Source organism: Cygnus atratus, chromosome 1 (genome assembly GCF_013377495.2).
Source record: "Cygnus atratus isolate AKBS03 ecotype Queensland, Australia chromosome 1, CAtr_DNAZoo_HiC_assembly, whole genome shotgun sequence".
In the NCBI taxonomy this organism is placed as follows: Eukaryota; Metazoa; Chordata; class Aves; order Anseriformes; family Anatidae; genus Cygnus; species Cygnus atratus.
Genome location: NC_066362.1, coordinates 65471422 through 65484252, shown reverse-complemented (window position 1 = coordinate 65484252; position 12831 = coordinate 65471422). Strand labels below are relative to the sequence as shown.

Sequence of the window (12831 nt, the reverse complement as noted above, 5' to 3'; positions counted from 1 at the left end):
TTGGAAACATTATCTTATATTTCACTAAATTATAAATGAAAACAGCAATATTCAAATCCTGTTGAGTCCTCTACCACACAATCATGTATGCCATTTACAGCGGAGGAGGCTGTATCCCCAAATAATGGGGATGGTAATAAGGAAATGGGAAGTAATAGAAATGTATTTACAGATCTGGAATTAGCTGTTAACCTGCAACAACAAAAGTCTTAAGTTGTTTGTATGTATATACCCCAGATACTTGACAAGAAACATAACAGAAGCTGCCACTTTCCTTAACCTTGAAAAGCGGGATGTAAATATAAAGGCTGGACACTCAGAAGGCGAGGGTAGAATTCCTTCCTATTCTTTAAAATAAAAGACAGCTTTTTTTCATCCTTCAGAATGGGGAGAGCATTGTCGCTGCCTCCTTGACTGTGGAGCGTTCTCATTGCTTTTAGCTACGAGGTATAATTTTGTACTCAGCATCAAGAAGAGAGCGTGTTTTCTTGTTTTCCTTCTTTCACTTGTGGCAGTGTTATGTTGGTGTAAGCTTTTCTGCTAAGAAGTTATTTATATATATTTAGCCTATATTTGCATGATGGCATTTTTGTATTATGTTGAGATCATTTATGTAGACGAGGGCCTGATTTCATTTCAGTGTGCATTGAAGGCCTTTTTAATGGTTTGTAGTAGAAATTGGCAGAGATAATAGGGTAAGCTGGGAGTGCTAATAGTTTCAGATTTTGGGGAGTTACACTTCCTTTCCACTGAGCCATCCTCTGAGAGTTTTTTCACAGGAAGGATACTTTTGTTGGCTGAGAATATAGGGATTTTGTTTTCAGCCTTGCTAAAGACTTCCTCACTTCTCAAAGTCAGCATCTATCACTTTTCTGTATCAAAAATGGAGTGAATGGTACTTTCACCCACAATTTGTTTATCTTACTATCTCTTCACTTAGCTGTTAGGTTCCTTGAGTGAGACTGTGTAATCATTTCTGTTGTAAAAGGCAGTGGAGATCTAGTCTGATGTGGATGTTTCAGAAGTCCACTGTGAAACAGTAATAAGAACCACTTTTTACTTATAAACAACTTAACAATAGCGGATTTATTAAGAACAACTTGTTATTTAAAAATTGATAGCCTGGCCCCTGTGGGGGTTGTCTTGTCTTAATTTCAGAATCATGCATCATCATGATTTTAAAAGTATTTGGAACTGATGATGAAATGACAGGGCATGCAATTGGAAACCAGTGGAAGGGGAAAAAAAACACTAGGCTAGATGGATCATAACATAGACACTATTCCTGCGTAGGGACTAAAAAATTCTTGTTGTATCAACAGAATGTAATATTAAAGGAAATCTTGCAAATTGAGTTTGCCTTTGGGATATTTTCCAAAAAATAACCTGCCGATGGACTCTTGCATCTGTTAGGCTTTATGGAAATAAATGCATCAGTGGGACTTGAAGTTTCCTGCAAGGCTAACGTAACTTTAGCTTTGAGGCTATTTAGGGGATATTCTTGTCAGACAGTCTCTTTTTTGTTTGTTTGCTACAGAGTTGATTTTTTTTTTTAAGGCATTTCCTATATATTTTGATTTAAAATCTGCCAGAAGTCAGGCTGTCACCGTGGAGTTGCAGACATGAGTTTATAAACAATCCGCTGTCTCGGACTTGTCCCTTTTTGCCTCATGAGATCAGAAATATTTGCTGGCTCTGTATCTGGAAGTCTGTGAATTGGTCAGCCAACTTTCATGACTGTAAAAGATCACAAGGTTATTTCAGGGTCCATTAAAAAAAAAAAAAAGTTTCACGTGTTTAAGGCATAGTTCCAGGTACAATTAAACAGATGGTGGTGAGGAACCTATTCTTGACTTCTAGCGTTGCCAGTCCCTGCCCACTCTATAACCATCCCTTTTTGGGGAAAGAGGTTTTCAGGGGCTTTTACATGATGTGGGTTGGTTTTTTTTTGTTTGTCTTTTTTTGAGAAAGTTACTTGAACAGTTCCTCCTTGCTTGAATTTGACTGGTAAAGCTAAAAAACAGCTTTTTTCACTCTCCAGATGTGATTATTTGCATTAAAATGTCTCTGAGCAGGATGCTTTTCCTTTTAATAGCTTTTTTTTTTTCCTGCTTGTTTCGTATATGAAGTTTTAAACATTTGAAATAATGTAAAGACCAAGCCATTCTTTTCCTTGTCTGTGTTAAAAGATACATAAATAATGGGATCAGAAGCTTTATCAACCTGTAAACAAAGGAGCAAGTATTCGGTGATTTGACAGGTTTGTTTCTTTTACCAGCTTTTTAGGAAAAGTTAAGCTCACATCAAAATACAGTTTCACGTTGGTTGGAAAATTCTTGCATTGTTTTAGTTTGGCATTTTTGTGCCTGGGACATCATAAAAATTTTGATTCCTCTCTGGGAACCTCCAGAAATAACAGGATATATCTAATCTGAATTTCCATCATTTAGAAATACATACGTACATACATACATACATACATACATATATATATAGTGTTGTTCTGCTTTCTACAATGTAGAGGAAAAAGAGACATGAAAGTTCAGTCCTGTGGATGAACCACATCACTATCAATATGGCAGTTAAATAATGCAATTTTATTTTTTTCTTAGCATTTTGTTTTAGCTAAGCAAAATGTTGTGTTTAAAAGGCTGCAAAATTGAGCACTCCTAAACAACCAAAGAACAAAGTTAAGGTTGCTTGTGCAATCTTTTTTTTTTTTTCCTCATGGAATTTTTAATTACATGTTCATAATCATTTGCAGTACAGTCTTTGCTTCAGTCATCAAATAGTCTGAATGACATTCAGGTAAACAGTGGCTACTTGGTATTCTGGCTTTTCCTCATTACTTATGTGTGGGCCTCTTGTTTTTTTAGGCACTGCAGAAGTTCTGCAGTAGGGGCACAACTCTTCATTGTTGTTTTTCTCATGTTGTTTTGTGTGATACTCATTGATGTAATAGCTGGTGACTTAAAATAAGCAGAACTGTTGCACCTTGCTCAGATTAGAAATATTATTTTTCCCATTTTACAAATTGGGATCCTGGAACAGAGTGGTTACAATTACAAAGATCCGTTAAATGCAGAGTGTCTGACTTCAAGTTACTCCAGCGTAACTTGTCCAATATATTTATTGTTCGTAAGTTCAAAAACACTTCCTACAGACTTCAGCTGTGATTATAAGTAGCTGGCGTTTTGCAGGTCATGCACTCAAATCTTACACCCAGGTCTGGGATCTCAAATCAAGAACCGGACATGAAATGTACACACTCAATGACAGCCACTTAAGATGACATTTCACAATTCGCATATCGTTGCATAATATCTCTGGGACAGCGTCAGAGATGGTATTTGTCTTTCTGAGATAGCATGCAGCTGTCTTAACTGCAGATTTTTCCTTTGTTGCAATCCTGTCTTGCTTTGTCCTGTAGAGCAGGATGTCAAACTTGAACAGACAGGCCACCTTCACTACTTGAACCTGAGTAAAGTGGAAGGAACATCCTGTGGTTGCATCATAATTATGACGACTTAATTGTGGACAAAGGGATCACATTTGCATTAGAGTAGAATGGTACAAAATTAATATGGCATGCCTTAAGTCATGCTTTAAGTTAAGAAGGCATAGATTAAAAATACTATCATGGGTATAAACTACTTTGGGTCTTTTCTTTTTCTCGGTAGGTCCAGCATCATAGGTCCAGCAGAATGGATGCTGCAATTTTTTAATGTGTACCACAAGAAGCCGCCTACCTGTTTAAAAATCTAAAAATTTTAAAGATCGATGCTCTTTAAGTGATTGCAGTTAGATGATTTAACCTATGTAGCTTACTCCAATTCAATATTAACTGCATCTTGTTGATTTGATAGCTGCATTATATCTTTATAACTTTGTTCAGTCTTGTTAACAGCATCATAACTTTTTGTGCCTTTTTTTTCCCTTTAATGGGATCAATTCATTACTAAATCTCATTTCCTTTAGTAAATGAAATGAGTTGGGAACTGTTGAATGTGGATGACTAGATGCATGCCGTCTTGTCTGGATAAAACTCTCTCTCCTTACTGGTGTTTTGTTGGCTACTTTTCATGTAGCTGGTTCACTTGGGGAGCAGAAGATACTTGATTTTGATTTGTTCTTTCTTTCTCTGTTTTTGACAGTAATCTCTTGTTGGATAACTTGATAGCTGAATCTGGGCCTAAAAGTGAGACAGTATTTCTTCAGTGCTGCAGTGGAAGAATTCTTTTTGTACCTCTGCTGTTCAATCATTCAGTTTTAACATGTAAACGTTTACCATTACCACTCTACAGATGATACTTAGATCTGAATTTCTATTTTTGTCACACACAGCCTAAGGATGGAGAGTGAAGAAAAAAATAATCTGTTTAATACCAATAAGACACAAGGTGTAATCATGCTGGTAGAAAGTTTGCAGTGAAATTTGTATTCTATGTATATTTATCTTTTTTATTAGTGGAGAGCATGACAGGTTCCTAGCTTGATGGTTGCAGTTTGTAATCATCTCAGGTTCTCTGCTGGTCCTGGGTTTTTATGTGTTGGCATACAAAAAAAAAAAAAAAAAAAAAAAAAAAAAAAAAAGAAATTTTTTAAGGCTTTTCACCAGGATGCTATATTAAGTAGTTAGTTGAACCATTTTTAGTTGTATAGAAGACAACACATGGCTGAAAGTCTGAAGGGGGATAGAGATAAATATTACACTTGCGTCTTGCAAACAGCTGCACATTCAGTTTCTTTTCAGATGTTAAGAAAGCCAGCTTGTGCTTTGTGTCTCGTAGTTTCAGTTCTTTGGAAGTGAAGAAGAAGTGATTGTTCTTGGACTCCTGTGATTAAAGGAAATGTTACATGATCAGGGTCGGTGTTGCAATTATTTTAAAATGGATACTCCATCCATTTACGCCGCTTTCAAATAGAATCCAGCCCCTACTGTGTCAGAAGGCATGCTAGGAATTGCCTTATCTTAGGAAGATTAAGGGAAATCTCTTGCTGCTGTAGGAGGGGAAGAAGGGGAGAAACGTGGTGCCTACCCATTTGCTACCGTATCATAAAAGGGGAACGTGGACGTTGCACAACGTTGCGGGGGGGTTGCAGGGTACAGAGGGGAAGATCCATGTTTACCGTGTAAGCACTTCTTCCTTCTCCTTCACAGCAAATTTGTGCAAGAGGTTAAAACTGAAAACCGTGGATGGATATTTGTGAAAATACGGCCAGACAGTGTTACAGATTGATTCCCAGGCTATCTTACCAGAACTGTATTATACAGTTATGAGTGGAAAAAAGCTTCCTGTTTATGATGTTTGTGGAGGCTGCACTGACTACAGTTGCATTATGCCTATTACCGTCATGGTGGTTTCACTAGCAGTGCATGCATTTGAGAATTTTGAACTACTGGTAGATTCAAATCTGTTGTTTCTGGGCAAAACTGCAGGCACTTACCTTTGTGAAGGACAGATTCTGAAGTCTGAATTTAGATGGAGATTTTCTAATCCTGGGTTGGCTACAGGTAATTACTTCTTTGGGGGTGAAGCTAATGGACATCGTTACAGGAGATTTGCAAGGAGGCAGAGGTTGGTTTGTACTACCGTAACAACTTTGATGATGTGTAAGATAGGTCTGATCGTTGTTGAAAACTAAACAAATCTTACCTGCTTATGTTTGTGTGCAACACAGCCTGTAGTACACTAGCCACTGGGGTCCAATGCTTATGATATGACAACTGGAAAATTGACAGAAGTAAAGTTTTTAAAGGAGAAAACACACAAAAAACAAACCTCTGGTCTAGTATTTTGAAGAAAAGGATCAAACGCCTTTGCCTGTATCAAAGGTTCAGAGCTGGTGACATATGTCAGTAGAGATACACCTTTTGATCTTTTTTGATTATACTGGAGGATTTGAGTTGTCATGTTTTTAGAAGGGGAAAGCACAAGACAGAAATAAAATTAAAAATTGCTTTACAGGTCACTTTTAAATATCTACCAGGTAGAATTGCTGTTTGAGAAGATTCTCATAGTTTGTGTTTGATGTGCATTTGCAGTGTCCATATATGGGATTTGGTTTTATGATAAGGAAGAATGCCAAAGAATTGCAGAGCTCATGAAAAAGTAAGTGATGGGTAAACAAGACTTTTTGTGCTTTTTTATGTATGTATTTCTGTACATACATGCACATTATATTACTAGGATGGTTTCTACTTTAAGCCTATTTTCAGAGAATTTGTTGCAAGTAATATTGTCACACATCTGCATTTTATATATACAGAAATAAGTCACTGTATTGCAATACTTCTTCCCTAATTTGCTACGCAGGTTTCCAGCTACATCATAATATAACAGTTCAACTGATATGTTTCCTGATAATCCAACTCTACAAAACAGATATCTGAATTCTTTGGGAGGTGGGGAGGGGGGGGGGGTGGTGCTAATGAGTTTCTCAGTTTGGGGAGATTTTCTTTTTCAATGTAGCTGTTACCTTTTTCTTCTCATATCAGTGTAAGTATGGACTATTACAAAAGCATATTACAATAATACAGTTTGTGTTTTTTATCTTCTTTCTACGCCATGGCTCAGTTCCTGCTTCCTGCTTTTTTAGCAATATATGTAGAATTCACCTGGTTTTGGAGTATAAAGCAAGACTTCAATTAGCTTTGAATTTATGACTCTTATATACATATTAAGGATATTTTATATATGTTATACAGGTCTAACTCTGCAATGAAATCAGAGATTAACATTTCATAAAAAACTGTATTCTCAGCTGAATTTTAATCTAACAGCACCATGGATAGTTTTTTAATGAACGTTATCATGGATGTTTTTTTCACTGCCACTGCTTTCTCCACGTGTCCAGGATCAAGGGCTCATCCTTCTGCTTTACCCTCTGCTTGGTCTAACAACTGACTTGTTTGCAATGATTCCTTTCTTATGACTACATTCTGCAGGTTTTTATGTTTGTTTGGAGGAGGAAGGAGCTGAAATTTGAAGGTTTTATCAACATGTACAATCTACATTTTTTTCAGAGGTATAATATGGAGGATATAGTAAAGGGACATGATAGGAATGGGCACGTTAGATTTACTAACTCTCTGTGGTATGTAGGGTTGGACATACCATTGTGTCACAATTCTTGTAAGGGATAGGAGGAACAATGATGTGGCCTGGTCTTTGCCATCCCAAGGAAAGCCATGGGAGACCGATGCTGTCAAGCCAACAGCATTAGGTACGAACAGAGTGCAGCGCAAAGGCACAGTCAGAGCTGTGAATCTCTCCTTTTCAGGTCATCTGTACCAGTCTTAATAGCCTGGTTAGCAAACGTTTCTGTAGCCAGAAGCGTGCTGAGGAAGCAACATCAATTCTGATTGCTAAAGTATCAAGTGCCCATTTAGATGTCCTGCAGTACAAGTCCAGCCAAGGCTCATCCTCGCACATCTTGATCCACAGCCAAGTGCTTTAACTCTTCTACCAGTATGATCCAGGTTGGATTTGTTACAAACTACTGGATGGAAAGTTAGTCATGTTTCCTCTCTGTCTCTTTTTAAAGAATTACCTGCTGCTTTTCATTTTGCAGTGACAAAACATTGTTAAACAGAGACTGTGACAATGATGGGGTTTTGTTTGGGGTTTTTTGTTGCTTATGCTGTATGTTCTGCAGCTCTAAAATGAGTCGGTTGTGACCCAAGAAAGAATTGATGGGGATGAATTTACAGAAATAAGCAATGAACCCTAGGAAATCTAGTTTTTTTGACAGCTAATTTTAGTTAACTAGCTCAAGTTGCAGTTGGTGGTGATTAGCTACTCTCAAACTGGTAATTTACTACAATAAAAACTAGTTTTCAGAGGGTTCATGCTATTGTAAACCATGTGTAGTGGTTTATAATAGCAGTGTTGCATATAGATATAAAGAAAAAAAACACACAAAACCTGTCGCTCAGCCAATTGGCTGTGTGTTTAAATTCTCAGCACTCTACAATAATAATAAAACAGCTGGGGCAGGAAATTGGTCATTTGCTAGCAGTTAATGACTGATTTGTGTGTGTTTGCCATCCTCCACCACCAGCCAAACTGAATAACTTTACAAATTCCCTGCTTCTTCTGGGAATAGAAATTGTGACCGAGAAATGGAAATTTTAGTCTATGACCTAGAGTATTCAAGATTGGGCAAAATGTTTCTCACACCTGGTCAAATTATTCTTTGATATAGATATTTAAATAGTGGTGGTTGTTTTTTTTTTTACTGTTTGTTAGTATAGTTGTGGAGTGAAAATTGGGGTGTTGTGTTTTTTTAGTTATTCTAAAGTAGCTGTAGTTAAACTTTTTATATTTTACGGTTTGTTTTTTTTTGTTTGTTTTTGTTTTGTCTTGTATATTCTTCTCTCGTCTCCTACTTTCAGCCTAACTCAGCAGGAACAATTCAAAGCACAGCAGGGCACAGGAACAGGAGTGTCCCCAATGATCATGAATTCTGCTAATAACAAAGAAGTGGATATCTTACGGATGCTTACCAAGGCCAAAGATGAGTATACCAAGGTGAGATTTGCTATCTATAAAATGAGGACATTTGTTTTTGGTGATACTGTAAAGTCTGAGTAAATTAGCATCACATTTTAGAACATAAAAGATTTTTTGTAAAATAATTTTACTCAAAGTGAAAATGACAGCATAATCTGTCGTTTTGTGAAAGAGCAGCAGGTATAAAAAGTTTTTTGTCAGAATTTTCTAAAGATTCGAAAGAAATGAATGTTGTCAATAAGAACTTGTGAAAGGAGAACATGTATGTGATTGATTATTTGCTGGAGGCTAGGGGGTAAGAACAAGTGTAAATTTGCTTTCATTTTGACTCTTAGGGCTCCTGTGCTTATTGCTTATTGAATGGTACCTGAAAGTTGTGTCCTCTTTTTGGGCAAAGTATTCAAATCTGCTACTAGTTTCTGTGGTTTGCACAAATAATTTACCTTAGGGAAAACATCAAACATAGAAATTACCATTTTTGTTGTGGTTGTTATCTACTTCAGACACTACTGGAAGGAAATGAAAAGGTTGAAACCTAGCATGATTTCAACCCATGTGCTACTTTGGTCTTCTGAAGCTTCTAAACAAGGAAGTAACTAATGGACTAATAATGTTCTGTATTATTGAGCAATCAAAAATGTTTTACTTTAGGGAATAAAAGTCTAATAATTTTAACTATTCATATATATGCTGCAAATTGTTTCAGAGCCTGCAGGTTCCTACTGCTGTTTCCTGTATTTCATATGTGTTGTCATGCAGTAATAAAGCTCCTTACATAAGTGTTTTGAGGCTAGAAATACGTATGTCTTAAGCAATCTAAAGAGAGGAAAAAGTTATTTTTTCTGAAATGTGGCTACTAATAAGATCCTCAGAAAGATAATAACTATTTGAGTTATGGTGAAATGTATGCCTTTTTCACGTTGGTATAGCTTCTTTCGAAGCTAGGACCTTCATATTTTCTGTAATAATGCAATGGATTTAATGTGTTATAATCAACAAATACTTCCAAATCCTAGTATATTGTCATGTTTTAAAACTGGACCAGTATGAAATCTCGAAATAAGAGTGTGATTTGATTGCTTAAACATTTCTTAAAATAATTTCATTAAATACCCCTAAAATACTGTAAATGGAAAACTGGAAAATATTAGGCTGTCTTCAGATACTATGAGATTGATGTAGTACATTTTTAAAAAGTTACCTTCCCCTTCTACATGAACACATCGCAAATCAAGACAGAGGAAAAGATTCTAGATCTGTTGTTTAATAGTTTCCTGATTTTTTTTTCTGCAGATAAGATATTTAGCAAATTTGCTTATTACCTCATCTTTAATCTTTCTGCATATGAGTGATTGCTAAGGAAATAACAGGAAAACTTCCTCCTTGTCCAGGACATGTGTGCTAGGAGTATCTGACTTCTTAAGAACTAGATTTGTGTTTTTTCTTGTTTGGTTGATAACACAAAACTAGGAAGGGCATGAGAAATATAGGCGATGACAGCCATTTTTGTATTTTATGTCAATATGTTTCAGAGCAATCGTGCTTTTTGGCTGCTTTATAACAAGTATTTCCTTGCCAGCACACGTCTTACAACTTACACTGCTAACGTGTTGAAATCAGTTATGAATTATGTTGTTCTCCTTTTCGAATTCTGTGTGGCTTCATAAAATAAGATATTTTAAAGTGTTGTGAACCATAAAATAAGAACATCAATTTTGAAGCATCTAAGGGATTCTGCTCAACTAGCAAGTCCTAGGGTAAGTCCATTAATGATCACCCATTTAATGCACTGTCCTTTAGTCTATTAGAGGTTGTATTAGGGGGACATCCTTTGTCTCATTGATAAGACCAGAGTAACTGAAGCTTCCTGCTTCATTACTGAAGACACACAGACATTTGATAAGAACATCATTTCTGATAGGGCACGCATGGCCTCTGGGCGTTTATTTCTGTTGACTGCTTTTTCACTGTCTTCAAGCAAAAAGTTCCAGTGGTACTGCCCTGCTTGAACAGAAATATAGTTTCTAAGATGGCAGGTGTCCTCTTAGATTTTGATTTGTTAACTGTATGAAAGACTGGATAGTACCTTATCACCTCCCCAGAAGGATGCTCTTTCTTGAGGGCACTGTGCCATACTCTGGCTGGATGACACAGACCATGTGCTGCTATTCTTGTACAGTCTGAATTTTGTCTGAATGTCTCACTTAAGCAGGGCTCTGGAAATCCTTTCTGTTACTGCTTGCTTTGAGGTGGTTGCTGTCCTCTCCAGCATCTGTCTTTGAGAACGCTTTGTGCATTTTCATTTGTCTGTTCAATGGTGTTTTCTTGTGGCTCCTTTAGATCACCTAGATTGAAATCCCACATTTCCAGGGCTTCTTAACTGCGTTTGAATTCAAGCAGCTTTGAAGTTCTCTGTGTTGCTTTCAACATAACCATCCATCCATCTATAAAGCTCTACTAAGTCCTATCAAGTATTGGCCAACCTTCTTTACTCGTATCAGGCCTTCTAGCATCTCCTTTTTGTACTTGATAGGTCTTTGCAACTCATGTTTCTCAGTCAGGTTTCTCCTACAGAGCATGACATGAGGATATGACGTGGAATTTGTGTCAGGAAATCTGTGCTGCTCTGGTCCCATGCTTGTCCATTGTCCTTCCTTTTGGCAACATCCTGTTCAGCTTGAGCATATTGTACAGGTGGACTATGAAATCTTACAACATGGAACAGTTGTTTGCCTTAAATGTCTCTGACTGTACCAGACTTGCCTAAAACATCCGTAGTGGTGTTTTGTTCATTTTGATGAATGTTTTTCACATGTGTCTTTTAAATATTGCTTAGCCGTTCTTTCACTTGATCTTAAAACCTTTTAATCTCTTACGCATCCTTTGTAGGAGCATAGCTTTGAACAAGGTACATGACTAAAGGACTGAACTGTGAAGCAAGATGTAGTAATCATCAAGTATTTTAGCTGATCAGTACTCTGCTGGTTCTAGGACTAAAGAACACATTGACATTTCTTTCATACTTCTTTTTGCTGTTTGTTGATGATGATGGCAGATGATCTCTTTCCTTACCTGTCCATGCAACAGTGGCTAAAATGTCATGCTGCCTGATTTATTTGTCAGCTAGGCCATGCTACTAGTGTGCCAAAATGACCTTATATTTTAAGCTCTAATAGCTACAGGTTCCTTTGAAATCAGCACAGTGTATGTGTGTACTGTTCTTCAGTATGCATCCCTATATCAGATGCCAGCCGGTTAGTCATGTTAGCAAATCATGGGAATGATACCAAGTCAGGTTCAAGTCATTCATTATATACCTTTGTGTATAGTTAGTATTTTTTCATTTTGCTGAGGAATTTAATCCTAAAAAATGTTCTTAATGGTGGTAAACGTTGAACTCTACTACTGCTTTCCACAGTTGTATTCCTTTAGGGCTGGCATCCTGTAAAGTATGGCAGTGGCATCTAAAGTACTCATGGTTTCTGAAGAATTCAGCCTATTAAAATACCCTGGAGAAATAAGGTCCTAATGCATTTATTTAAATTCTGCTGAACTCATAATGAAATATACAAGAGTATGTTATCTGTCATGTTGAAGAAGTTTAAATATGTCTTTATATGATTTTTCCCCAAAAAGCTATGCTGAAAAATATCAATGAGAAGGAGGCATATTGAAGAAAAGGCAGCATCCTGTAGAAAGAGAAAATTCAGGAGAGAAAAGATTTAATCTTACTAAGTGTGTGTTTGTCCTATGTAACAGCATAATGAGTTAGGCTATGTGTGAACTAAAAAAAGAAAATGATCTCCACTTGTTTTAATATAGGTCAAATAGTGGCTACAGGAAGCACTTAATTTGAACTATGAAAAAACTTTCATCTGATAATTAACTAGGTAAGATGCCTATTTGTCATTAAGCGAATAAGAGACAACAAAAGTCACCAGTCAGAAATTGACTGAGACAGTGAGGTAAGAAAGTGATTTAAGGATAATTCAGTCATTTGTCCTAGTGTATTTTAAAAAAAATGTTAGTGAGTTGCTAAAAGCTCAATACTAAGGCTGATATTGTTGCGAGTCCTTGCGAACTGCCTGGAAATAAGGAGAAAGGTTGGAGGGAAAAAAAAAAAAAGTTCCTCAGATTCAAGGATAACAACATGTAAGCTCTGAAGAACCAAGAACCTAAGAAAATACTTTTTTTTTTTTTTTCCAGAGAGCGGAAAAATGTAGCTGAGTTTAAATATATTTTCATGTTGAATGCAGTCTACTCAGATTAGCCATGAAGAAGCACTTGATATGCGATTTTGTATTAATTGAAATTC

The 12831-nt window shown here is 36.6% G+C and overlaps 1 protein-coding gene across 1 annotated transcript in view; it reads left to right on the top strand.

Moving 5' to 3' along the window:
• Window positions 1-12831, top strand: part of DCP1B (decapping mRNA 1B) — a 45401-nt gene that overhangs the window by 17536 nt on the left and 15034 nt on the right. The window contains exons 4-5 of the mRNA XM_035550686.2: window positions 6047-6113; window positions 8399-8534. Of these exons, the coding sequence (XP_035406579.1) occupies window positions 6047-6113; window positions 8399-8534 (203 nt within the window). The remainder of the gene's footprint in view (window positions 1-6046; window positions 6114-8398; window positions 8535-12831) is intronic.